General features: G+C 43.0%; 1 protein-coding gene across 3 annotated transcripts; it reads right to left on the minus strand.

The window, feature by feature from the left end:
• Positions 1-587: 587 nt before the first annotated feature.
• On the minus strand, positions 588-23,624 carry ARHGAP11A (Rho GTPase activating protein 11A). Of its 3 annotated transcripts, none has more exons than XM_073639010.1 (12): positions 23,238-23,624; positions 16,930-17,000; positions 14,493-14,589; positions 14,079-14,335; positions 12,301-12,461; positions 10,731-10,874; positions 9,198-9,272; positions 8,597-8,767; positions 6,810-6,921; positions 6,614-6,722; positions 5,158-5,290; positions 588-3,569 (listed from the first exon to the last, which is right to left on the minus strand). In XM_073639010.1, the coding sequence occupies exons 1-12, from the start codon at positions 23,367-23,369 to the stop codon at positions 2,215-2,217; spliced, it is 2,817 nt and encodes a 938-aa protein (XP_073495111.1). In that variant the 5' UTR covers positions 23,370-23,624; the 3' UTR covers positions 588-2,214. The 3 variants fall into 3 exon arrangements, with proteins under 3 accessions (XP_073495111.1, XP_073495113.1, XP_073495112.1); XM_073639012.1 differs by lacking the exon at positions 23,238-23,624 and adding an exon at positions 22,222-22,239; XM_073639011.1 differs by lacking the exon at positions 9,198-9,272.
• Between the last annotated feature and the right edge of the window lie 265 nt (positions 23,625-23,889).

Raw genomic sequence — 23,889 nt, forward strand, 5'->3', positions numbered from 1 at the left:
CATCTGTGTCTTAACAGCTGCAGGCGAGTAGCGGCATTTAGAACATGCGAAGGTGCCAGTTCCATCGGTGCCAAGACATGATGGATAGGTACCGATGGGTTACCTTGACAGCCGGAGGCCTATTGAAAACACTCATGGCTGCCATCCTGGAAGCTTAGTCACAGGCTGAGCTTCATAGGAGAGTGTGATCTTTACTATATACTGCAATAATGTGGTACAAAAGGTCAAACGATCACAGGTTTAAGTCCCTTAAAAGGGGTTGTCCGGTCCAGGGTCAGAAACCAGCAGTGCACATTGCATGCCCTGGGGGTTATTCATAAGTCTGTGGTCACACAAAGTTGACTGCAGACTTATCGATTTAGACCAGACAACCTCTTTAAAGGGGACAAAAAAAATAAAATGTAACAAAAATTCAAATCAACCCCTTTGCCATCATTACATTCCTGTTTGCACTCAGGTTCTACTCCGTTGTTGCTGGCCATAAACCGGATTTGCTCTGAACCAGTTTAGAGCTTTAACATATGCATAACCAACCCAAATCAAGTCGTCTGAGCATGCGTTTTCTTGAAAGTAAAAGAAATAAAAAATTTCCTCTGCAGAGAATTTATTGTCACTGGTTTCCATTACAGCTGACATTTTATCACAATTAGTACCAGTTGACAAAGGCTAAAAGTTAAAATATGGTACAACAGAAATGTTAGCCTTTCCTGGTACAAGGCATGTTAAAGTTCCTGCTCAGTAAGAAGTCAGACATCCTGAGAAATGAGCTCTCACCAAAAATCACAAAACTAAAAAAGTTAAAATAACGTAAGACAAAACATTAAAATATATTACACAGATGTGCTGCGAGTCCTATAAAGCATGAATGCATACAGGTGGAAGTAGCTGCCTCATCCTGTAAGACTAATCTGTAGCTTATGTTAGTCTGTGCTTTCAAAATCCGTGCCAAAATCTAGACGCCAAGATATTCCATTAAAGAAGTTGTCCACTACTTTGACATTGATGCCCTGCCGATCAGCTGTTGAGCACTTCCGGCTGCCGGAAGTGCTTACCTGTCAAGTTGTAATGGCCGGTGCAGGGTACTGCACATCCGCCTCCCATTCAATTGGCACCGATAACAGCTGATCGGCGGGGGTGCAGAGTGCGGGACCCCGGCCGATCATACATTGATGCCCTGTCCTGTGGATAGGGCATCAATGTCTAAGTAGAGGACAACCCCTTTAAAGTATCACTGGTTACAAACATCAGACATAATAAGTAATATACACTTGAAGGTAAAATATTTTAATGACAATTGTGGATTTAAGATGGTCAAGATGACACGTCCCATGCAATTCTGCAACATTAGATCACAGATTAGAGGTGTATAGTATCTGTCCAAATTCCTATTAAAGCTGCTTAGCGGGAAAAAGAAAAGGGAAAACAAGTTCAGTAAGCAATAAATAAGCCTCTATACAATCGTACGATTATCTGCATTACCCCAGCTTTCATCCAGTTTAGATCTGCTTATTTTAAATAGTTTTCAATTTACAATTAAAATTTTCTATGTGTCGAAAAAAAAAACGTAGACTCCTCTGCGTACAACCTGATGAAACGAAACACCAGAGATCAATGTAAGACGCAATTTGATGCAATAATTAAAATATTACTAAAAAAAAAAAAAAAAATAAAATCATAAGACCTGAATCAAACCATTGAAATAATAAAATGAAACCTCGCATTAGCTCTATACTTAAGAAACTAAAAATGCAGGTGAATACTGAGAAGTTAAAGTCTCCCAAAAAGAATTCAAGCTGCTTTACCCGTCTATACAGTAGAGTCTAAAAAGATTGATAATTAAGCAATCTTCAAGTTTTTTTTGCTTGTATATTCACATACAGCAGACAGATGGTCCCAGTCATACACGACAACCTGTGAAGAAAGGATTAAGCTTCCAGCTCGGACATATGGAAACACAATTCAGGTCGTAGGGTCTAATCTGTCTTCAATCACATCAAAGTCATCCATGACCAAAATACAACGTAGAATAGAAAGTCAATAAACTGCTTTCACCAGCTCCTGGATACTACAGGACACACCAATTCCAAAAACCGTTCCAAACGGCCACATATCAAGCGTGCAAGCTGCTGCTTCTAAGAGTAATGTAAAAAAATAATATTCGGGTCCATTGGCTCGCATGTTATCATGCATGTAAACAAACGCTTGAGACCAGCCTTACAAGTCCAAGGGCTTGGTAGCCGGCAGGAAAGTCACTCTTGCTATTGGGTTCTTTGGCGATCCTCTGTAGCGACTATGATCCCTACCAGACAGCATGCGCATGGTGTTATTATTGGGCGTAGTAGCAGAGAGATCAGATTTCTTGCACGAGGGTCGGGATAGATCCTGATTGGTCACATCCTCCAGCACAGATTTTTGCATGTTTGCAGTGTGATTACGAGATCTGGGCATGTTCAGTACAGGCGGCTTGGGAATCCTAAAGTTGCCTCGAAAAGAATGAATACTAGCATGATCCACAGAAGATTCCAGTCTACTCCCATTGTTCAAAAGCATTTCAGATGATAACGATCCATCAAAGCTAATGGCTTTCACCAATGGGGAGCGAGCACGAGCAGCGTTGTCCTTTTTCTGGCTGTTGTCCACTTGGGTGTTTACTCCAGACATGGAATTTATACGTCGGACAGACTGACGTACGGGTGTACGCTCCAATTTGATGGGTGACTTCAGTTTCTGGAAAGCCCCGTGATCATTTAGGCAGAGTTTATTGAAGTGCTGTATGTGGTCAGACACCCTGCTGGTTCTACGATGAGGTTTCAGTGGAGGAACTGGACAACCCGTAAATACAGATGGGATGGACACTGCCTTTTGCAGTACAGGCTCCGATACTGCCCTTGTGTCATGTAAATTAGTAACGGGACAGACCAGCTTACTTATATCACCAAGTCCTTCCACGCTGCTTTCCTCTTTCTGCTGTGCAAACCATCTGTCACCAAAACAGTCATTCTCCTCCACGATCTTCAATACAATATCAGAAGATTGAGCAATGCTCTCAAAGTCACCGTCTTGGATATTTGATTCCTTTTCTCCGTTTTCTTCTTGTATACTTAACTCTTCTTCAGACGTACACTCGTCTTTGACAGTAATCTGCTCGCTGTCCAAGATGGAATCACAAGCTGCATTAACAAGAGGTTCAGGATAGTCTCCCACATCTGAAGACTTCGAACATTCAACAACCATGTGGAGATCGCTCCCTGATTCTGTAAATGCCTTTGTGATCATCTGTAGAGTGCTCCGTACTTTACTCTCGCCTTCCTCGCAGAGGGAGATATTCGGAGGCTCTTCAGAGCTTCCTGAAGGAGACATGAACTGTTTGGGCATGGCTGGGGGCTTCCCAGTCACAAGAAAAGGCTCAGGAGCGCAGTTTTCACCATGGAGGTATCCACTTATCGGAGTCTTCTTGTCACACAACTCAGTAACAGGATGAGGTCCAGTCCATGACATACGATTACTAGAGTTATCAGCTTTCTTGGGGGTTAATAAGTTATCTTCCGATTTGCTTATCTGTTTTGAGCCTGTAAAGAATCAGAAAGTAGAATGTCATGAGGTGTAGTGGAAAAAACCTAGAAGATCAATTTCATTTTTTTGTACAGAATTAAAACCATTAAATTAACATTTTTAATACAACTTATAGATTTAAAAAAGAGTTGGTCACATGAAGAGTTGTCAGATGCGTTACATATATCATATATAATATTTTGTAAGAATTTATATCTATTAACTAAAAAGTGCCTCGATCTTCAGATATCAGTATTTGGTCTCAGAACCTCCATGTCTGTCTCATGCTTGACAAGATCGATAAAAGGTAAAACGCTCTGAATTTTGTTGGGGCAAGACACAAAATTTACAAGGCTGTATAAAGAGGGTTGTAAAAATAAAAAAAATAAATCCATTAGTAGTACATGGCTGATTAAAGAAGTTGTCCACTAATTGGACAACTCCTTGTCATTCCCCCACACTTGGCCCCAATAAAATAAAAAAGCCTATACTCTCCTCCCGTGCTGGCGCCATTCCTGCGGTGTCAGCACTCGCTCTCCCCGGGGCTCCCATGCTGTTGTTGTGAAACTAGACGTCGGCGTCTGATCAGCGCTGGAGTCACTGCCCCTGCCTCCTGTCAAATTGAACATGAAGAGGAAAATCAGATCAGCTGCCCGGACTTCCTCTTCATATTCGATTTGTCCGAAGACTGGGACAATGACATCAGCGCTGACTGGGCGCCAGCGTCACAATCACAGCCGCGGGGAGTGCGAGTACCGACACCGCGGGTATGGAGCCGGCACAGAAGGTGAGCATAGGCTTTTTTATTTTAATTGGGGCAAAATATTTAGATCAAGAAGGGGTTGTCCAAGTAGTGGACAACACCTTTAACTTTGGTGTCTACAGAAACATTTATAGGTCTCAACATTGATCATATTTATTTATTCATTTTACTTAATAAGCCGTAATTCCTACAGATGAAATATTTGGCAGAGGAAGCGGCCTTATAGACTGATTAACAGCTGAAAAGAATGGTAACAGATAGTCCACCGTTCGCAATTCATCAGCCCTTGGTGAGCTACAACAGCCAGAGATCCATATCATGTTTCATGCTGTTCAAAAAGTCATGAAGAATGCCCCACTTGTGAAATAGTGGAGGAAAGGTTCTTTATCCCCTTGTGAGGTCCATGGGTATCATTCAGGTCACCAGTCAAAGCAACAGACGTGCTGCTTCCAAATCTCATAATTTTATGTACAGTTATCCAAGAACTGAGGAAGACCTTGACCCTTGGGTCAAGTCAAAGAAAAGTGCTAATAACAAACACGTTGATTTTGCTTCCGTTGTATGTTGCAATGATAATACCATTTGCACATTTCGCATTTAGTAAACTGAGCTTTTCACAAAAGGAATATGAGACGTTTTACCTATTGGTAAAACTTGATTGCTCTTCTCTACGCACAGCTAAGGCTGCAATATTATCCTTTACAGGTCAAGACCGTAATGTATTTCAGAATTTAGAACTGGAATATAAAGATATAACTACTTTATAGTCACGTTCACAATACTCTCAAGTCATTCCCCTCTAACAGTGAAGCTAATCCTGGGTACGGGAGCCCGTCTCTTACCTGTACTTACAAATGGACTGTCAACTGGTGAAGAAACAACATCGGTCTTGCTCCCAGAAATATTCAATTCTTGTGAGTTTGCAAGCCTCCAGCCAATATTTTGGGATCGGATACAGGAAGAAAGTCCAGTGCTCTGGAAAGAAGCCAAAAAAGTTAGATTAAAACTTTTGAAAAATCAAACAAAAACCTGTTTCTGTAGTTGAATAGAGGTATTACTGTGGGTAAGGTCTTCCTCCTGGTGCCATTCTAGCTGTGTGCGCAGATTGATCTCCTGGCGGTCTTCAATAACATGGCGCTGCTGGCAGCACATGCACAGATTGAGATCTCCGCTCAATTAAATCTCTAAAGAATGTCATTGAGCCAAGATCTCGATCTGCACATGCGCCACCACCAGCACCATTTTATTGGAGACTGCCGGAAGATCAATTTGCGAATGCTCCGCCCACGGTAAGGACGGTGCTAGTGTGAAATTTGCAGCAGAAACCAGGTCAATCACAAAGCTGTGACCCAGACACCAGAAGCAGGATGAGGGTCCGGGACAGGAGTCGAAGATCCTACCCTCTCTCGTCCCTATATCTTATTACCAGAAAACTTGAAATGTGGATTTAATAACCACAAAGCGGATTTCTTCACTAAAGGTATCAATTTAATCTGTAGAACTGTGCCATTATGGCCATGCCATTACTTTAACTAGCAAAATCATGCTGCCAGGTTCTCTTTAATGTTTGTACACGAAATGCGCATACACTCGAATATAATCAGCTTCTAGGATGATCCCATATACTATTCTATACTATATGTAGTGTCTCCTGGCATGTCTGTTTTAGTGAACACTAGCATTCCTCATAATACATTATAGATCATGTTTTCCTACAACTTTCTATTTTCCATTCATTTGGAAAGCATTCTTCCTGGAAATCTAGGAATTAACTTAATTTATTGGGTGTTATTTCTTCTGTAACAAAGAATCTGACCAATTTTGAGCTGGCATTGTCAGACTAACTATGGACAGAACCAGAAAGAGCCGACAGTGAAGTAAAGTTATATCTGGTGTGTACAATAACAGACTTCACACTGTGGCATAATCGTATAGCTGCACCCAAATTACACTTCAAAAGGCTAGAACCAGAGTGGAGTGCGCCATTGTAAATTACACCTGCAAAGTCCAAGATATCACTATCCTTCAACAAGAACAAAACAATAGTGGTCTGAAAAATATCTACAGACCATTATTAAAAAGGGGGACATTTATGGCATCTCCACAGGATAGGCTCAAGGACCAGCACCTATGGGGAGGCAACCACCAGCAAGCAATAAATTAGTAGAATGAAACGTACCCTCTCTTCTCCTTTCATATGCTATTAATGTCCACAATAGGAATACTGCGCTAATATAATATTCTAGGTCATAGGACGTGAGATATAAGAGCAGCGTTGTGTTTTACACATAGACCTACCACATCCTTGTTACTTCTTCCTAGACTGAATCTTAGACGAAGCGACCGGCGCACCATCTCTGTACGACTTATTTTAGGAGAAAAGCAGCCAGTTTTTCCTGATTCCACTCTAACAAAAAAAAAATAAATGAAAAATTATTTATTTTATTTAAAACTTCGAAAGGACGACGTGACCATACAACTTAAAAAGACATACCTCTGCACTTTTCTGTTCTCTCGTCTCTTGCTACGTCTTAAATTGCTGCTCGACGGGGAAAAAGAGGATCCTGAAGCCTCAAAAGAAACACAAGGGCTTCCATCAGCCAGAGCTAAGTAGGAGAAATAGGAAAAGGTCAAACTTAAAGGGGTCATCAATATCATCTGGGTGGTGTTTGACACATTCACTGATCAATTTTTATGGGCTCCAGTGGTTGCCAGATATAACATGGAGCAGAACACAGCAGCCCTGATTGGAAGGACATCAGTATCTATGTCCCAGACAGCCTATTCTACCCTGTTTTGACCGGGCGATTTTTAATTTTTGCCTCCCTTTCTTCCAAAGGGCCATAACTTTACCTGTGATTGTTTGAACGCTTATACTATACTTTACAGTACTAGAGTCACCCCATGGCGAAGGCCGTACCGAAATCCAAATGGAGAGAACCATAATGAGCGAATTCATTATAATTTGTCAGATATTATGAATAATCTTTCAATATACATTCTATTGTGTTTTGATTGTAACACTGCAGATAATTAATATCAATCACTCTTTATTCTTACTATTATATATTTAGTACACATCTATGTAAATCACTGCTTCTATCTATATTCACCCTATATTTATTATATCTAAAAGCAGTGTACAACATGCGTCCCCTTCAACCTGTGGCGTGGCCCCCATTATGTGTGACTACATAGCTGCTAACTGTACATTCTAATAAAGATAAAAGGTTTTTAAACTGATTATGGGAATTTTGATCTTTATTCTTGTAGGATTTTTTTTTTCTTGCCATTCCCCCCTTCCTTAAAACTTCTGTCCTATATATTGGAGCACTACATTTATTTGTACTACTTCACGCACACACATTATTTAGGCATTGGCTCCTTTATCTCTATATTGCAGTACTACATAAATAAAAGAAAAAGTGTAATCAACTTCTCCTTTGAAAGCCAGGAAGAGGGACCAGAGGCAACCAATGCCATACATTTACAATGCTCGTTGAGAGTGGATGAGTTGAGCGGACTCTTCAGCAGATCTCCGGCTGTCATGCCTGCCCGATGGGCTGTTAGAACAGTGCACATCCAAGGCGGCATGCTGTAAACGCCTGCATTTAACAGGTTAGCAGCTGCTCTACTTGCGGCTGTTAGATACAGATGATGTCTGCATAACCCAGCCATCATCTGCCCGCAACAAAGTCACAGAGCTGACACATGGCATATCATTAAGCCATATGTCGATAAGAAGTTGAAATTCCTCCTCGTTCTCCTTAACGGAGGAATTTTTGATTTTGTTACTGCTCATTGCTTAGCAGTGTCCGGTCTCCTAGGCGAGAAGTGCAGCGCTTACAAGCTCTATTTTTTTAAAAAGCATTTGTAGGCACTGAAACAAAGTAGACCACCAGATCACTGGATCAGGGCAGCTTGAATCCCCCTGTGCTGCAAACACAAAGCTGCCTCTGTTGGCAGCATCAGAGAGTGAACAGTTCAGACCAGTGGCCCCACCATGCCCATGGTCCGAACTGTCAATAAGGAGTGCACCCCTGTAAGCAGGAAGCCGGGAGGCAGGGGAGCGATCCACTCCTGAAGACCTATGTTAAGACAGCTCCTTTAAAATCCAATATAAATAACCTGGATAGCCAACTTTGAGGTCACAGTCTCATGAGTTTAGTCCTCCTAATTTATTTGGGTAAAAAAGAAAAGTCAGCATTTTTGGGCAGACTAAGCCCAAACCAGTTAAATCACTTCTTCCATGTCTTAAACTGCACTCCGGTTAATACTCACTAGACCCCGGGGTTGACCCTCCACTGAATAGCATGCTCGGCAGCAGTTCAGAAGTCAGGTTCTGCTTAATGGATTTCCTCTTCTTACTAGAAATTCCCTGGGCAGAATCTAGCGGCAGTTTCCTTTTGGCACTTGGTGTAAGAATTAATGGAGTTACCATAGAACTGAGAACTGGAAGGAACAGAATTACATGGGTCTTTGGTTATCCAACATGAAGGTTTGGGAACATTACAGAAATATTAGGTTTTAGCCGTTAGTAAGAAGCCGCCCTTATTCTGGGTCACTTGAAAAGCAGTTAGCAAGTAAATAACAGTATTTTCTATGCAAGGAGTTCAAGCTGTAGGCAAAAAGCGCTCGTCCTATCACCATGCATTCAGGGGAGTTTCTCTAGAAGAGGTTTCATATACACGGAGACCGGCTTATATTCATAATTGACGCGATCACACCTCGTACGTGCGGCGTGGGAAGTTCAGCCAAACATGCACCACTGTGAGACAGTGTTTTATGGAATATGTGATGTATTTGAAACCCTTTATTGCTTAAAGCGAGTTATACAATGCAATGCAGCCATCCTACTAAGTATTAGTTACCAGTTACCTACCAGTCCTGTCTGTCTTAGGAGTAGAGGAAGGTGTTCTATTAGTTTTAAGTTTATTCAATGCTCCACTAACAAAATCTGAAATGCAAGATATAAAGTATTCTTCCATAAATGCGAGTGCTTCACAGGATGGGTTTGCCCCCCCCCCCCAAGGAACATCTAAACTTTCAGAAAGCCACAGACTACCAGAACAGCGAGTACAAAGTGTCGGTATGGCTTTATTGGGGAATCGCACAAAGTAAGCTTTACTTTCTGGCACCACAAACTAATAAGTGGTGTAAACCTAACCCAGACTAGACAGTATAAAGTCGTGCCTGATTTATCAAACGCATTTCAAGACTGCTTAGTGTAAGGTGGTAATGTAAGAATTAGGCTAAGTTCACATGCTGCTTTTTTTCTGCAGCCAAAACCTGATCGATTGGCAGCAGAAAAAAGAGGTTTTGCTGGCTTTTTTTTGCTGCGTTTTTCAGTATCCCAAAGTTCAGCTATGCTTCAAACTTGCAAGCATGAACAATACAAAGTGTCAAGCCACCAATGCAAGACGTATGTGAACCTACAAAATATTTTTGGAAACAAGGGCAATTTGATCAAATTATTTAGTGGAAAAAAAGTTTTATGTCTGAAAAGTGACTATTCTGAACAAAAAAGCAGCATTTATGTATGAAGCGGTTATACGAGTTCATTTAAAAAATAAACTATGGAAAGGCATAGTTTATCTAACACATTGGTAGGGAAATGGGTTGATAGTGATATATGTGTAAGTATTCAATGCCCTAACTGTACTGATACTAATATCCACGCTCATGTGAGGATACCAAGAAATTAAGGTTTAAACTTGGGAATAATCACATCCTGCTGTATCTGCATTTTTTTTAACCAAAAACGCTGCAAAAACTTATGGCAGGGTTTTTGCACTTACTCATTGCTTTCTATGGGTGAAAAAACGCTGAAAGAATTGACATGCTGCAGTTTTCAAAAACAAAGCCGTTTTCCAATTCAGTCACGAAAAAAAACCCAATAACACAACTGTGCATAAGATTTCAGAAATTGCATAGCTTTTGCCGGTAATGTAAAAAGCCGATTTTAATTTTCATAAAAAAAAACGCAGCAAAAACGTGTGAACAAAGCTGTAGACAGCAACGATAAATCTGTCCAATGGGTTCTATTCTTCTTAATTTTTACAATATATCTGGTTGCTGCCAGTGAATGATAAGATTCATATTCAGAGGCTGCAAACCCAAACAATTCCTTGTAAGTGGCATGCTTAAGCGATGGCAGTATGCTTCTGCAGTATAAATTCTACTAGAATTAACACTAAAGAAGCTTTTTAATCAGGAGATGGATGTTGCTGACAAAAAAAAAAAAAAAAGGTACACCAGCACATGACAGAACACAATCTGTACACCAAGCAATTAAGTTTTAGGCATGGTTATAGGAAAGGAAGTATTAAAAAAAATGAATAAAAAAAGCAAACAAACATTTTGATATTGATTTAATGACTTTGATGGCATACACCATTTCCTCTGCATAGCTTACCTCCAACACTTCTCCGCCTCCTCCTTTTCCTCTCTCCACGAGACTCTACATCTTCTTCAGATGCCTCCAGTCCAGGAGTATCAGTTCCCATGTCCACTCCCAACATGCCAGGAATCTTTTCAAGAAGGAAATCAGGAAAACATCCTGGAAAAAAATGGCAACATGTGAACAAAGCTCAAGTACAGTACATTAGGAGAATGCTTGCACTGTACCCGAACTTCAAATATCAGAACACAAAATATCAAACCACACAAAGTTCTGGTTTGCAAAAAAAAAAAAAAAGAATATTGAAAACACCGTAATACAGTAGAGCAGGGGTGGGCAATTAGTTTTCCAGAGGGGCCACATGAGACCGTAACTGTTGTGAAGGCCGAACATAACATACATAGTAACGTAGGTTGAATAAAGACATAGGTCCATAAAGTTTAACCTCCCTCCCCCAATTGTACATTGTCTAATTTAAGTGTAACCCACGATGTTATGTGTATCGAGAAGTCATCCAGCCCTTTTTTGAAAACTGTTATACCAATAGTCTGAAATTAATTATGCTCAATATTGACAATTATTTACATGATCACTTAATATTGAGCAGAAATAAGTATGCGGTCACCCCCCCCTACATAACAGCATGAGCCCCCACACGGCCACCCCCCTACATAACAGCATGAGCCCCCACACGGCCACCCCCCTACATAACAGCATGAACCCCCCACACGGTCACCCCTCAAGATAACAGCATGAACCCCCCACACGGCCACCCCCCTACATAACAGCATGAGCCCCCACACGGCCACCCCCCTACATAACAGCATGAGTCCCCACACGGTCACCCCTCAAGATAACAGCATGAACCTCCCACACGACCACCCCCCTACATAACAGCATGAGTCCCCACAGCCACCCCACCACCTACAGCATGAACCCCCCACCACCAACAGCATGAACCCCCCCACAGCCACCCCACCACCTACAGCATGAACCCCCCACACCACCTACAGCATGAACCCCCCACACAGCCACCCCACCACCTACAGCATGAACCCCCCACACAGCCACCCCACCACCTACAGCATGAACCCCCCACACAGCCACCCCACCACCTACAGCAAGAGCCCCCACACAACCACTCCCCTACCTACAGGCATGAGCCCCCACACAGCCCCCTCTGTTCAGTTTGAGCCCTCATAGCCTCCAATATACAGCATAAGTCCCCACATAGCTTCTGCTCCTGTCTCCGGTGCACTGACCCTCAGCAGCAGCGTGATGAAGTGACGCATCCGTATCTTGAGGATGCGCATCGTGGTGACAGAAAGCATGGTGAGGCCCGTGGGCCACTGTTTTCAGCCCCTCGGCTGTTTCAATCCAGACTGGACTAGCCAGAGGGACCGTTGTGGCCCTCGGGCCGCACTTTGCCCACGTCTGCTGTAGAAGGAAGACTAATGTTAGCAATGTGCTGCAGATACAGCCCAAGTTTGTTGGTGTGAGTGGAGAGAGAGATTAAAAAAGGCGTGATAAATTTGGTACATTTTGGAAATCCAGAAGCTAGGAAAGATTAATTTTAGCATCTTACCAATATCTGCAGGATGATCTATAAGCGTTTTTACAATTGCTACTTGAATGCGCAGTTTTTTTTCAGTGCTGGGAGAGATCTTCTCATTGTCATCCGAATGTAGTAGGTTAGGAGCAAATATCACCGCCAAGTTATGGCTGTCCATCCTATTAGAGTCGCATCTGTGGAGGAAATCACAGGCATGCTTTACTAAAGAGAACCCTAATAGGGATATTATATTGTCAGCCACACTAGGGAGAGCGAGTGTTAACTTCTGCTCCGAGCTGAAAATATTGTATAACTACGGAAAAAAATTCAGTAAAATATGGTGAATACACATCATAGTAAAAGTGTTCCAATTAAAGTTATGTGGCTACACAGCAGTAACCTGCACGCTCACCACTCTTGTTTAACCCCTTAATGCTCTATACATCTACATAATAGTCATGCTGATTACACAGGTACAGGAGCCCAACTGATCTACATGGCGATGCTCCAGCCTAAACTACAGAGACCGGGAAAACATTGATCCCTCAGTTTAGTGCCTTGGATGCGGTAGTCAAGAAACGTAGCATATGAGAAGTTTGACAGAAGGAGAGGACTCCCTTTTAATTCTCCCTAAAGAGTTAATAAGTTAGATTTACTACAGAATGCTGCTGGCAAATACAACTCATCCTGAAAAAAACAAGACCTCAAACAGCCTTGTAGAAAAATGAAATGTTTCGGTCCAATCTGTCAGATGACTAAATGACATCATGGAAGGTCCTTTTACACCACCGCGAGCCACCCAAGACACCGGAGAGCAGACCGGGGGCCATCGGAAGGTGAATATAATGTTTTTTTTTAATTTTTTTACCATTTTTATTCTTTTTTTTAACTATTACTTGGTCCCACTATATAAATCCAAAGACCAAGTTGTCAAGCACTTTTCCAAGTGATGCTAAATTGCTTGGAAAAGCGCTTGATAACCCGCATGCGAAATCGCGTGCAAAAATGCTTGACAAACGCTTCTACCTGGCAGGAAAAACGCATGTAGCCAGGGAGATGCAGAAAAAATCTGGAGCATTTCTGCATCGTGGGCATTAGGCCTAAGCGTTTGGATCCTACTTGTACACCAAAACGTGCTGTGTTTTTTCTCTCTCTCATACAGCCAGGTTGACAAAATTCAATAAAAATAAAATGCATGAACACTCAACCCTCACAGATTCCCTGCTGGTGTTTTCTTCCTGATCTCGACATGCAGGAAATAGCGAATAATGGCTAAGTCAGCCAATCAGTGACCACAGTGGTAACCTGTTTGTTTGTCGAGACAGACCCTGGAAGTAGAGACCAGCAAGTAAGCGGAAGCTGTCGGGGGATTGCAATCCTTGCAAAGGATTTTTTCTAGTTAAATGAGAGCTTAATTTATTTTTTAACTAATAGCTAGTACCTAACATATGTAGCAAATCGGTGGAGTAGCGGATCCTACGTCCCTTACCAATCATTTGAAACGCCGCTGAGCTTCGGACGCAGCAGTGTATTGGCTCTTTAGAAAGTTTATGAGCTGACACTTCACTATGTTTACAGGTTCATAGACTTTCTATGGAGCCCGTACACCGATCTGTCAGCGGGCACAGTCAGAACCTCAAATTTTCTGCCTAGTAGACAGCACTCTGCAGAGCGGCTTGTTGAGTGATCAGTGTGGGTCTCTGGCCTCTACCATCACCAATCTATTAAACATGTTCAGTAATAGCTATCATTAACAAAAAAAAAAATGAACTAATGAATGATGGATACTCTAACACAATGACTATACTCGCCTCACAGAAACAGAATGAAGAAAGTTGAAAAAGTAGCGCAAGATGGATACGGTCTGGTCAGACATTAGGCAGGAGATGAGCATAGTTGCAGAGGTTCTTTCCTCATCACTTCCCAAATTCTGGGCCTTGAACAAAGCATCCTGGAGATCCGCAGGCAGTATAGGATCTGGCAATTCTCTGAAAAACTGCTTGAGGATGCTAGCAACATCACAAGGAGGAGCTTCCAACAGACCATCGTCTCCTTTTTCCAGTTTTGCCTATGGAAAGTAACATAAAACATGCTTGATTTTAATTTCTTAGCTACTAATTCAACCTCTTGTTTCCTGTTGTGTACAGATCATGGAAAGTTCTTTATTAAGCAGTACAGAAATAAAAACTTGAACAACTATACAAGACCTGACCATTGGTGCCTACCTTTAGCTGTTTCTGCCTCACAACAGATCCAGACTTCCGAAAAAGTCCTTCGGTTTGTACATGCTCCTCCAAGTATTTGCAGATAGCAACAAGAAACCTGGTGTATAGATAGTACATTACATGATAGCAAATAAAACATTGATGATATGCATTGTAAAATGTACTATCTGATAATAAAACCCTTTTTTGGGGGGGGATCCTCCCTCATGACTCCTTCTATGAGCCCAACTATGAAGCAGCATCTTTTAAAAGGTCAGAATCAGGGCATTCAAATATTAAATGGTTGCCCGATAAGTACTACATTACCAACCACAACAAGAGAATTCATCAGATGACTTCAATATTAAAGGGAACCTGTCACCAGAAAAACCGGTGTTATTATGCTGCCCGGCGCCTGCACTTAGCCGAACGCTGCAGGAAGAAAATGAACTTTATTCCTCCCGGCAGCGTTCACGTTTCAGTCACGAGGGTGGCGCTGCTGCGGGTTCAGTCACCGTTCTGCGTAGAGAGGCGGCGGCTTTAACCGTGCCCCCGGCATTAGAGCTGGCTGTCAGTCAGGGCCGGCTGCGTGGTTACAGCTGCAGCTCTGCATACTTAAAGTGGTGACTGAACCCGCGCCAGTGCCGCACGTATACACATATTAAACAAAAATAACATTTGTTTGTGTCTTATTTTCTGAGACCTTTCTGTCCCATCAATGGAGATGGGTATAATCATCTTTTTTTGCATGCCGACCTCACTTTTTTTATTGAACCCATTTTGTGGCACATATGATATATCAATCATTATTGATAATAATATTATTGCATTTTTTTTTAAAGGGGAAGGGGGGAAGCAGACTGCAGATATTGGGAAAAAAATATCAGATTTGATATTTAGATTCCCCCCCTCCCCCTTTCATTTTTGGCATTCAACATATGGTTTCAATTATCTTACGTTTTGATAGACTGGACTTTTATAAATGGGGTAATACCTTATTATATTAAATGATTAATTGCTGTGACCATTTTTTTCTGCCATCAATTTTGGAACACTGCTTTTATAGATCATTATTATGTACAAAGTCCTCACTTTAATTTGTGTCATTTTTCCTCTCTATGTCTGATGAACGCCTGCTCTATTAGACCAAAACGTCTCATATGGAATGGAATTAATGGTGCTTTAAAAAATAAATAATATTATTATTATGAATTATTCTGGATTGTTAAAATTGAAGCACCACTCTGGCAATTTTCTTTTTTTTTTTTTTTATTTCACCCCCGGCGTGGTATCACTAATGTATGTTTCCTGCTAGTAGTGAAATACTTACCAGCCGACGTCTTCTGCTAGTTGTGACCTGTCGGATCGCTGGGCGAAGTGGAAATCACTTTTTAATAGAAGTCTATGAAAGTCAGAACGAGGGTCTCAGACTTGCTGTACATTCAGAACTAGTGACTGTTAAAGGTCACTTGGTCAGTTAGAAGCTGTAGTCACATTGGCGGCACAGGATCGGAGCGGTGCCGGGAAGAGCAGCAGACAGTGGCTGCTGAGTATAGTACTAGGGGCAGGGAATATGCATTAGTGATAGCACTGGTGTGAAATTAAAAAAAAAAAAAAACAAAACACCAGAGTGGTGCTTTAAAAATCTTTTTTGCATTAGAATTTGGAATGCCAATTTTTTTTATGTTGGACTATTAAACTATATTAATGTATTTTAATAGGTTTGGCTTTTTTTTTTTTTTTTTTTTTAGAAACGATGATAAAGATGAGTAATTACAACAAAAAAATATGTATTTTTGAAGAGAGAAAAGGGAAGGTGGGGTGATTTAAACTCCTATATATTATTAATATAAAAAAAATTGCTTGTTTCCAGTTTTACTTTATTTTTTAGTCCCCTTAGGGGGCGTCATTAAGGAGTTAAAGCACCACTCCAGCGTTTATTTTTTATTTTATTGCACGGCTGGAGTGGTGCTTTAAATGTATTTCCCTTGTCTCATACTCACCTGCCGCCGCCTTCATAGTTTTCCAGCGTAGCTCCTGTCAGTCTTGGGCGAAAAGTCACCTGCTGGCTGCTCCAGTGTTTCATGGAGCGGCTCGGAGGCACTTTGCAATAAATACTTCTCTATGAGAGCCAGGCTCTCAGACTTGCATTGAGCTCTTGTGATGTAACTTTCGGCCAGTCAGAAGTTACAGGTACAAGATAGCGCCGCAGGACAAGAGCAGTGTTGGTAAAAGGTGAAACCACTGGAAGGTGAATATAACAACAGGGTCTCCGACTTAGTTTTAAAGCACCACTCCAGAGCTGAAATTAAAAAAACAAAAAAAAAAACAAAACACAAAACACTAGAGTGGTGCTTCAAGCGCTGCAATCGGTCAAAATAAGGGCAAAAGTAAAAAAAAACAAACAAAAACCCTCAAGCATTGACCTTTTATATAGGTCAGTAAATAATTCACTTACGATGGTATATGTCCATACACTGGAATGTTCAGCTGCGGCAGGGTATGAAGAGGCGCTCCAAACACTTTGCCCTAAAACAAAGCATTAAAGTTATTTAGTTATTATAGATAGCAAATTCAGGACATTGTGAGAAACTAAAATCGAGAGATAAGAAAAAACATACAGCATTGAGGAACCCCAGCAGTGAAGGCCAGAACAATAGTGTAGTAACTGTATATTTTTTAACTCCTAAGTGAAAACACAGGAGTCACCGGGGATGACATGTAATGACTGACAGTCTGCTCTCCTGACCTACATGTCTCACACTGGTAACGCCTCCATTCATGTAAAATAAGCTCTGCAGGGAGATCAGGAGAGCAGACTGTCAGTCATTACATGTCTCACACTGATAACACCTCATTTCATTTATAATAAGTTCTGGAGGCAGATTCTCAGGGAGATCCATGTCTGGCCCATAGATCTTAGCAGCATACTAAGAATGTGGATTGCTCTGCAATAAAATACCGGATCGCAGATATCATGGTAGCAACTCCGACTCCTAAAATTGGGTATAGTAATTCAATGCAGTTTGTGGGGAATATTTTTTCATAAGAATTTGGAAAGTTCTGAAATGTCCTATAAATGTCTGTCCTATTCCTGATCTAAGGGTCTAGACTTTTAGCTGAGATTAATCTGTTCTACAGTAAATTTATCACTTAAACATGAGCCATGGATGAGGGAGTCGGAGTCATGGAAATTGAGGAGTCGGAGGTTTGGCTTACCGACTCCACAGCCGTGGTCATGATGCAATTAGATGACGTGGATCCAATGAATAACCAATGACCCCCCCAAGGATTTATTTCTCATTCCACATAATTCAGAAAATAAGGCCACAATTATGGAGCGCACGCATCACTGAATTCCTATTCTACCGTGGGTTAAGACACAAAGCCACTGATTTTTGATGCTTGTAGACCACTGTAGGGACATACAATACATACATCATTCAAGCTGCGAACCACTTGTATGGTCCCGGATGTAAAAATTGACTGATTACATATTGGGCCAAGTTCACACAGTCAGTATTTTACATCAGTATTTGTAAGACAAAACCAGGAGTGGAACAATCAGAGGAAAAACAAGGCACCACGTCTTCATTTTTCACCTATTCTTGGTTTTGGCTTACACATACTGATGTAAAATACTGAACGTGGCCTTAGAGGTTAGAGCAGCACGTGGAATCCACTATTTTAGCTCAACGAACTGCAATTTCACATGTAAAGCACCATGGAATAAAAGGCGCTATAATAATAATAATAACCATCTGACCTATTTTCAGGTATAAAAAGGAGGGTGAAACTCCAGTAGTGATATACCCAATCCTTTACACCTCTGGAGACAAAAGGACAGGTGCGTTACACATCTGTATTCACATGATCTCCAATAAGAATGGAAAAGAAATCCTTCTCCATTCACACTCTTGTATTGGCTTTCACCAAGTTCAAAGACAGAAACTCCCTGGTGATATCTGTACTTGAAAAGAACGGAAATACGTCTATAACGCTGCCCACCATCGGTTTATAAATTCCATAAATGATTTTCATTTGAGAAGCTGACAAGTTCCCTTCTAAAAGGGATTGTTCCAGAGGCAGCGTCTTCCAACACGCCACTGCAAGGAGATCAGCAGAGCGTCCAGAGTTCCTGAGAAAGAACTAATTTTACCGGGGAAAGTAGCAGCCAACCATTCTCCGTGCATCATCTTCAGATGGGAATAGTAGTATTTTATGGTAACCCTTCAAATGAACACCCTCCCTTAAAATGTAAGAACAGCTTGCAGCTTCCGGAACGGGAGATGCTCCCTGTTAGGGTTCATGAAGTGGACACCCCTCGTTAAGTCGACCATATGCTTTAATTGGGCATTTGAGCAGGGGTTCTTCTCATCAGATCACCCTTTTTAGGTACCACTTCTCCCTATAGCTGTTTCTCGAATGGTGGCAACCCATCCACCCTCTCAAACAGGTGATATGGACAGAGATTATCTTTTTAAGACAACCCCTGAAATTCTGCACACAGTCATCGATATTTCAGCCAAATAAAGGGACATATGTTTCTAGCTTTTGTCTCTCCAATGTCCTCAGAGACATCCTGTGACAGGAAACGTGCCAGACATCACGAGGGACATGACATCTTCAGTCTTCTGCAGCATTTCTTTTTAGTTGGTGTGGACAAGTCATCTGGCTGTGTATGGTTGGGGCTAGTTATATCTATATTTGGCCTTCTCTCCCCGTGGAAATATATGAGCGTTTGCCAGTCTTTTATGTCCTGTGTGTTATGGCAAGAATCCAGCTTGTAGATTTCAGGGCTCATGCACACAGGCGTATTACATCTCTGCAGAAACTCCCATCTATAATCATTTGGGCGTATACGGTGCCCCTTTACATGCCACTTTAATTGGAGGGCATATTTTCTCCTAGGATCATATTCACAGTATAGAGCTTTTCGTTTTCCTCTTTTGGATTTTGTATAAATCTGTCCATCGACTATGTATATAGTAGGAGAGGATGTCCCAGGGGTAATCAATCTCTCCAATATCAGAGACTGCATGGCTCCATAGTAAATAAGCCATAAAGGCTCTATACGAGCTCTAACATCAAACCTGACACAAAGTTCTGCATTGCTGCATTATGGATCTTCCACTCTAAGAGCAAATTCACACTCTCAAATTTCCTGCTCTGGGTTCATAGCAGATCCGTGTCAGAATCGGAATGTCCACATGTGGGTTTGTTGTGAAAGCAAAACGTAAAATCCACAGTGAAAATACATGGTAGAAAGACATTCTTCGGATTTAAAATCCAAATTGATGTTTTTTTTTTTACAGTGCAGATTTTTTTTTGGGTGGATGAGACTGAGTAAAATCTCCTCTACTTTGGTGCGCCTGTAATATACTGATTTACAGACCACAACCCCAAATGGAAAGTCTGCTGCTTCTATGCCCTGTGTTTACAGACGCTTAAGCTACATTCACACATCACAGTCAATTTTACCCCCCATGAGAAAGGGCCTTTACTTTCAACCGTGTTGCCTCCGTGTGAAGTCTTTTTCTCATCTGTTTTTTCCCCAACTTAAAAGGCAATCTATCAGTAGGATCGTCCCTCCTAAGCCGTCTATATTGGCAAGTAGGTCATAGGAAGCTGAATAAAATGTTACCATGACATCTGAGATCCGGTATCTTATTGCAGAGAAATCCACATTCTTAGTAAGCTGCTAAGATCTATGGGCCGGACATAGATCTCCCTGAGAATCGGCCTCCAGAACTTATTGTAAATCAAAGGAGGAGTCATCAATGTGAGACATGTAATGACTGACAGTCTACTCTCCTGAACTCACTGAAGAGCTAATTTTACATGAATGGAGGTGTTACCAGTATGAGACATGTAGATCAGGAGAGCAGACTGTCAGTTATTACATGTCTCACACTGGTAACAGCCCATTTAATTTAATCTCTGGAAAGAGATTCTCAGGGAGATCCATGTCAGGCCCATAGATCTTAACAGATCATTTACATAAAAACAAACAAAAAAATGGGTTTCTCTGGAATAAGACATGTCCATGTAGATGGCTTAGGAGGGTTGACTCTACTGACAGATTCCCCTTTATTTTTGGTTTGGGCATGCTGCGGGGATCATAAGAGAGGGCCATTTGGCTTTGAGAGAGGATTTTATAGGATTGTTTTTTTGGGAGCCACCTTTAAAAGGGGGTTTTCTAAGACTATAATAAAATGGCCCTCGTCACATAATTCAAAAACCATCCGGTGCTAGCCAAGTGTCAGGATGGGCAACAGTCTGAAGAGACAATGCTCCAGAGACTGACAGGGGAGCTGCATCCTAAGCACACAAATCTTCTCCTCGGCTGACTGAGGCTGGAGAAAAAAAATCCTCTGTGCTCAGTCAGCTGAGGAAAAGATTCAGTTCTCCTGTCAAACTTTTTAGGCTGCCCTGGTATGTGTACTTATGATACAGGACCCCTGTAGGACTGAGACGCATGTCTCGAGGGTAGTGTTTCTTCAGACTGCAGCCAGTCCTGACAAATACGGTCTGTCGTTTGAATGATGAGATGGGGGCCATTTTATTTTTAGGGAACACCTTTAGTGAATGACTTTGTTCCCAAACCAAACCTCTGAAAAAAAAAGTCACACTTTTATCCAATTCTATCCCTAAGCAATAGATCTGGGAGGCACAGGTGTAAAACAAAAGCCTTTCAATTTTCCATTAAAGATGTCAGTAGCCTTGAATGGACGATTCTCATCAACAAACACAAATGAGAATAGGACCTACTCCAAGCCTCACATATGGATCTGTATTTTCATGGCTGGGTGTATAGATCCATTTAAAAAAAAAAAGAAAAAAAAATAGATGTGTGCATGTAGGTGTAGGGAAAAGGTCATAGACATGTGATGTTAGAAGGAACACAGGGCAACCACAGCTCTGTAGTCAAGAGCTGTACAGACTCTGCCGTATGCATAAATTACAGAATCAGGTGTCGTTTTAAGCTGACAGCTATTCAGAAATTCTAAAAAACTCCACGTCCCTGAAGAGGGTCCTATAGGACAAGTGATCTGTGACTTCATGCTCTCTGGTGATATTCGCTTACAGCAGATTTCAGCAGGTCGGAGCCTGACGTGGAGGCCGCACCACATGCTGCACATTCCAAGCTTCACCCGGGGACAAGTTTGGCTTTTTTTTTTTAACTAATATGTCAAATACAACAACTGTAAATCTGTAACATCAGAGAAAACGTACCAGAGCAGCGTATACAAGTATTGGTGCCCACAGTTACCCAGATCAGCCGATGTCATGGCACAAAGCCCAGCTATGATGTGTATGTCCAGTCCTGGCACCCCCATGGCAGCGGGCACACACCAGCCATCACAGATACCCACCACCCATATTCAGTGGGCAAGGCTCCTCTGCCAGTGTGCCACGAGCAGCGTATACAAGTATTGATGCCCGCAGTAACCCAGATGAGCCTCTGTCATGGTACAAAGCCCCAATATGATGAGCACTTCTGGTCCTGGCACCCCCATGGCAGAGGCACACACCAGCCATCACAGATCCCCGCTGCCCATACTCACAGTGGAAGCTGCTCCTATGCCAGTGTGCCACGAGTGGCAAATACAAGCATCGGTGCCCGCAGTCAGCCAGATGAGCTGCTGTCATGGCACAAAGCCCTGACATGATGTGTACGTCCAGTCCTGGCACCCCCATGGCAACGGGCACACACCAGCCATCACAGATCCCAGCTGCCCATACTCACAGTGGACGCTGCTCCTCTGCCAGTGTGCCACGAGTGGCGTAGTCAAGCATCGGTGCCCGCAGTCACCCAGATGAGCCGCTGTCATGGCACAAAGCCCTGACACCCCCATGGCAGCGGGCACACACCAGCCATCACAGATCCCCGCTGCCCATACTTACAGTGGACGTTGCTCCTCTGCCAGTGTGCCACGAGTGGCGTATACAAGCATTGGTGCCCGCACTCACCCAGATGAGCCGCTGTCATGGCACAAAGCCCTGACATGATGTGCACTTCTGGCCCTGACACCCCATGGCAAGGGCACACATCAGCCATCACAGATCCCCGCTGCCCATACTTACAGTGGACGTTGCTCCTCTGCCAGTGTGCCACGAGTGGCGTATACAAGCATCGGTGCCCGCAGTCACCCAGATGAGCCGCTGTCATGGCACAAAGCCCTGACACCCCCATGGCAGCGGGCACACACCAGCCATCACAGATCCCCGCTGCCCATACTTACAGTGGACGTTGCTCCTCTGCCAGTGTGCCACGAGTGGCGCATACAAGCATCGGTGCCCGCAGTCACCCAGATGAGCCGCTGTCATGGCACAAAGCCCTGACATGATGTGCACTTCTGGCCCTGACACCCCCATGGCAAGGGCACACATCAGCCATCACAGATCCCCGCTGCTCATACTCACAGTGGATGCTGCTCCTCTGCCAGTGTGCCACGAGTGGCGCATACAAGCATCGGTGCCCGCAGTCACCCAGATGAGCCGCTGTCATGGCACAAAGCCCTGACATGATGTGCACTTCTGGCCCTGACACCCCCATGGCAAGGGCACACATCAGCCATCACAGATCCCCGCTGCCCATACTCACAGTGGATGCTGCTCCTCTGCCAGTGTGCCACGAGTGGCGTATACAAGCATCGGTGCCCACAGTTACCCAGATGAGCCGCTGTCATGGCACAAAGCCCTGACACCCCCATGGCAGCGGGCACACACCAGTCATCACAGATCCCCGCTGCCCATACTCACAGTGGACGCTGCTCCTCTGCCGTTGTCGCCCCGCGCTGCCTTGTTCCAGTGCTTCATCTTGATGCCATAGGAGCGCAGGTGCTGGATGGCGGCCAGCCGTGCCAGGCTGTGGTAGTCAGGGCTCTGCTTCATTGTCACAGCTGTGCCAGCCTGCCGCTATACTCTGCCTGCACCTACTGTACCCTGCATTACTGCCCAACCCCTCACTGTGTCCTCCGTGCCCCGCACCTTCCGCTGCCCTAGACCACGTCCCCCGCGTGTACTCTCCTCGCCGTCCCTTCACTTCCCGCATCCATCTCACTTGCTTTGCCCTCCGCTGCTCTCCTCTCTACCCGCTCTCGGCTACTTCGTTTTGATTGGTCAGCGCTAGTTCAAATCTCAGGCCCCCTACAGGTTTCCTTAGTAACAGGGCTGCCCTAGTCAGCGCCTGATAGGACGAAGGTGATTGGCCTTCTCATGTCACGTGACGCAGTGTCACTGACTATAAAAACGCAGTCAGTCTTCCACTCACAGCAGTTGGCGGGAAGGATACATGATGTGTGTGATGGCTGCAGTTATCTATAATAGCAATGGCTGTGTGTCGAATTTAAGCCGTGTCGTCATAAACTGTTAATCTCTACCCTTATCACCTGTCCTGAAATCTACGAGTTTG

This window comes from Phyllobates terribilis, unplaced genomic scaffold (assembly GCF_046119375.1).
Source record: "Phyllobates terribilis strain yellow unplaced genomic scaffold, ASM4611937v1 Scaffold_7__3_contigs__length_470593459, whole genome shotgun sequence".
Taxonomy (NCBI): Eukaryota; Metazoa; Chordata; class Amphibia; order Anura; family Dendrobatidae; genus Phyllobates; species Phyllobates terribilis.

What these genes read in the sequence shown, in the direction of transcription:
- ARHGAP11A (XM_073639010.1), bottom strand. Translation starts at nt 23,369, where the DNA reads ATGAAGCAGAGCCCTGACTACCACAGCCTGGCACGGCTGGCCGCCATC. An exon ending in GCAGAGGAGCAGCGTCCACT is followed by an intron (nt 17,001 to 23,237) that starts GTGAGTATGGGC and finishes GCTTTGTTTTAG; the next exon opens with GGCAAAGTGTTTGGAGCGCC. An exon ending in GAAGAAGTAACAAGGATGTG is followed by an intron (nt 5,291 to 6,613) that starts GTAGGTCTATGT and finishes GCTTCTTTCCAG; the next exon opens with AGCACTGGACTTTCTTCCTG.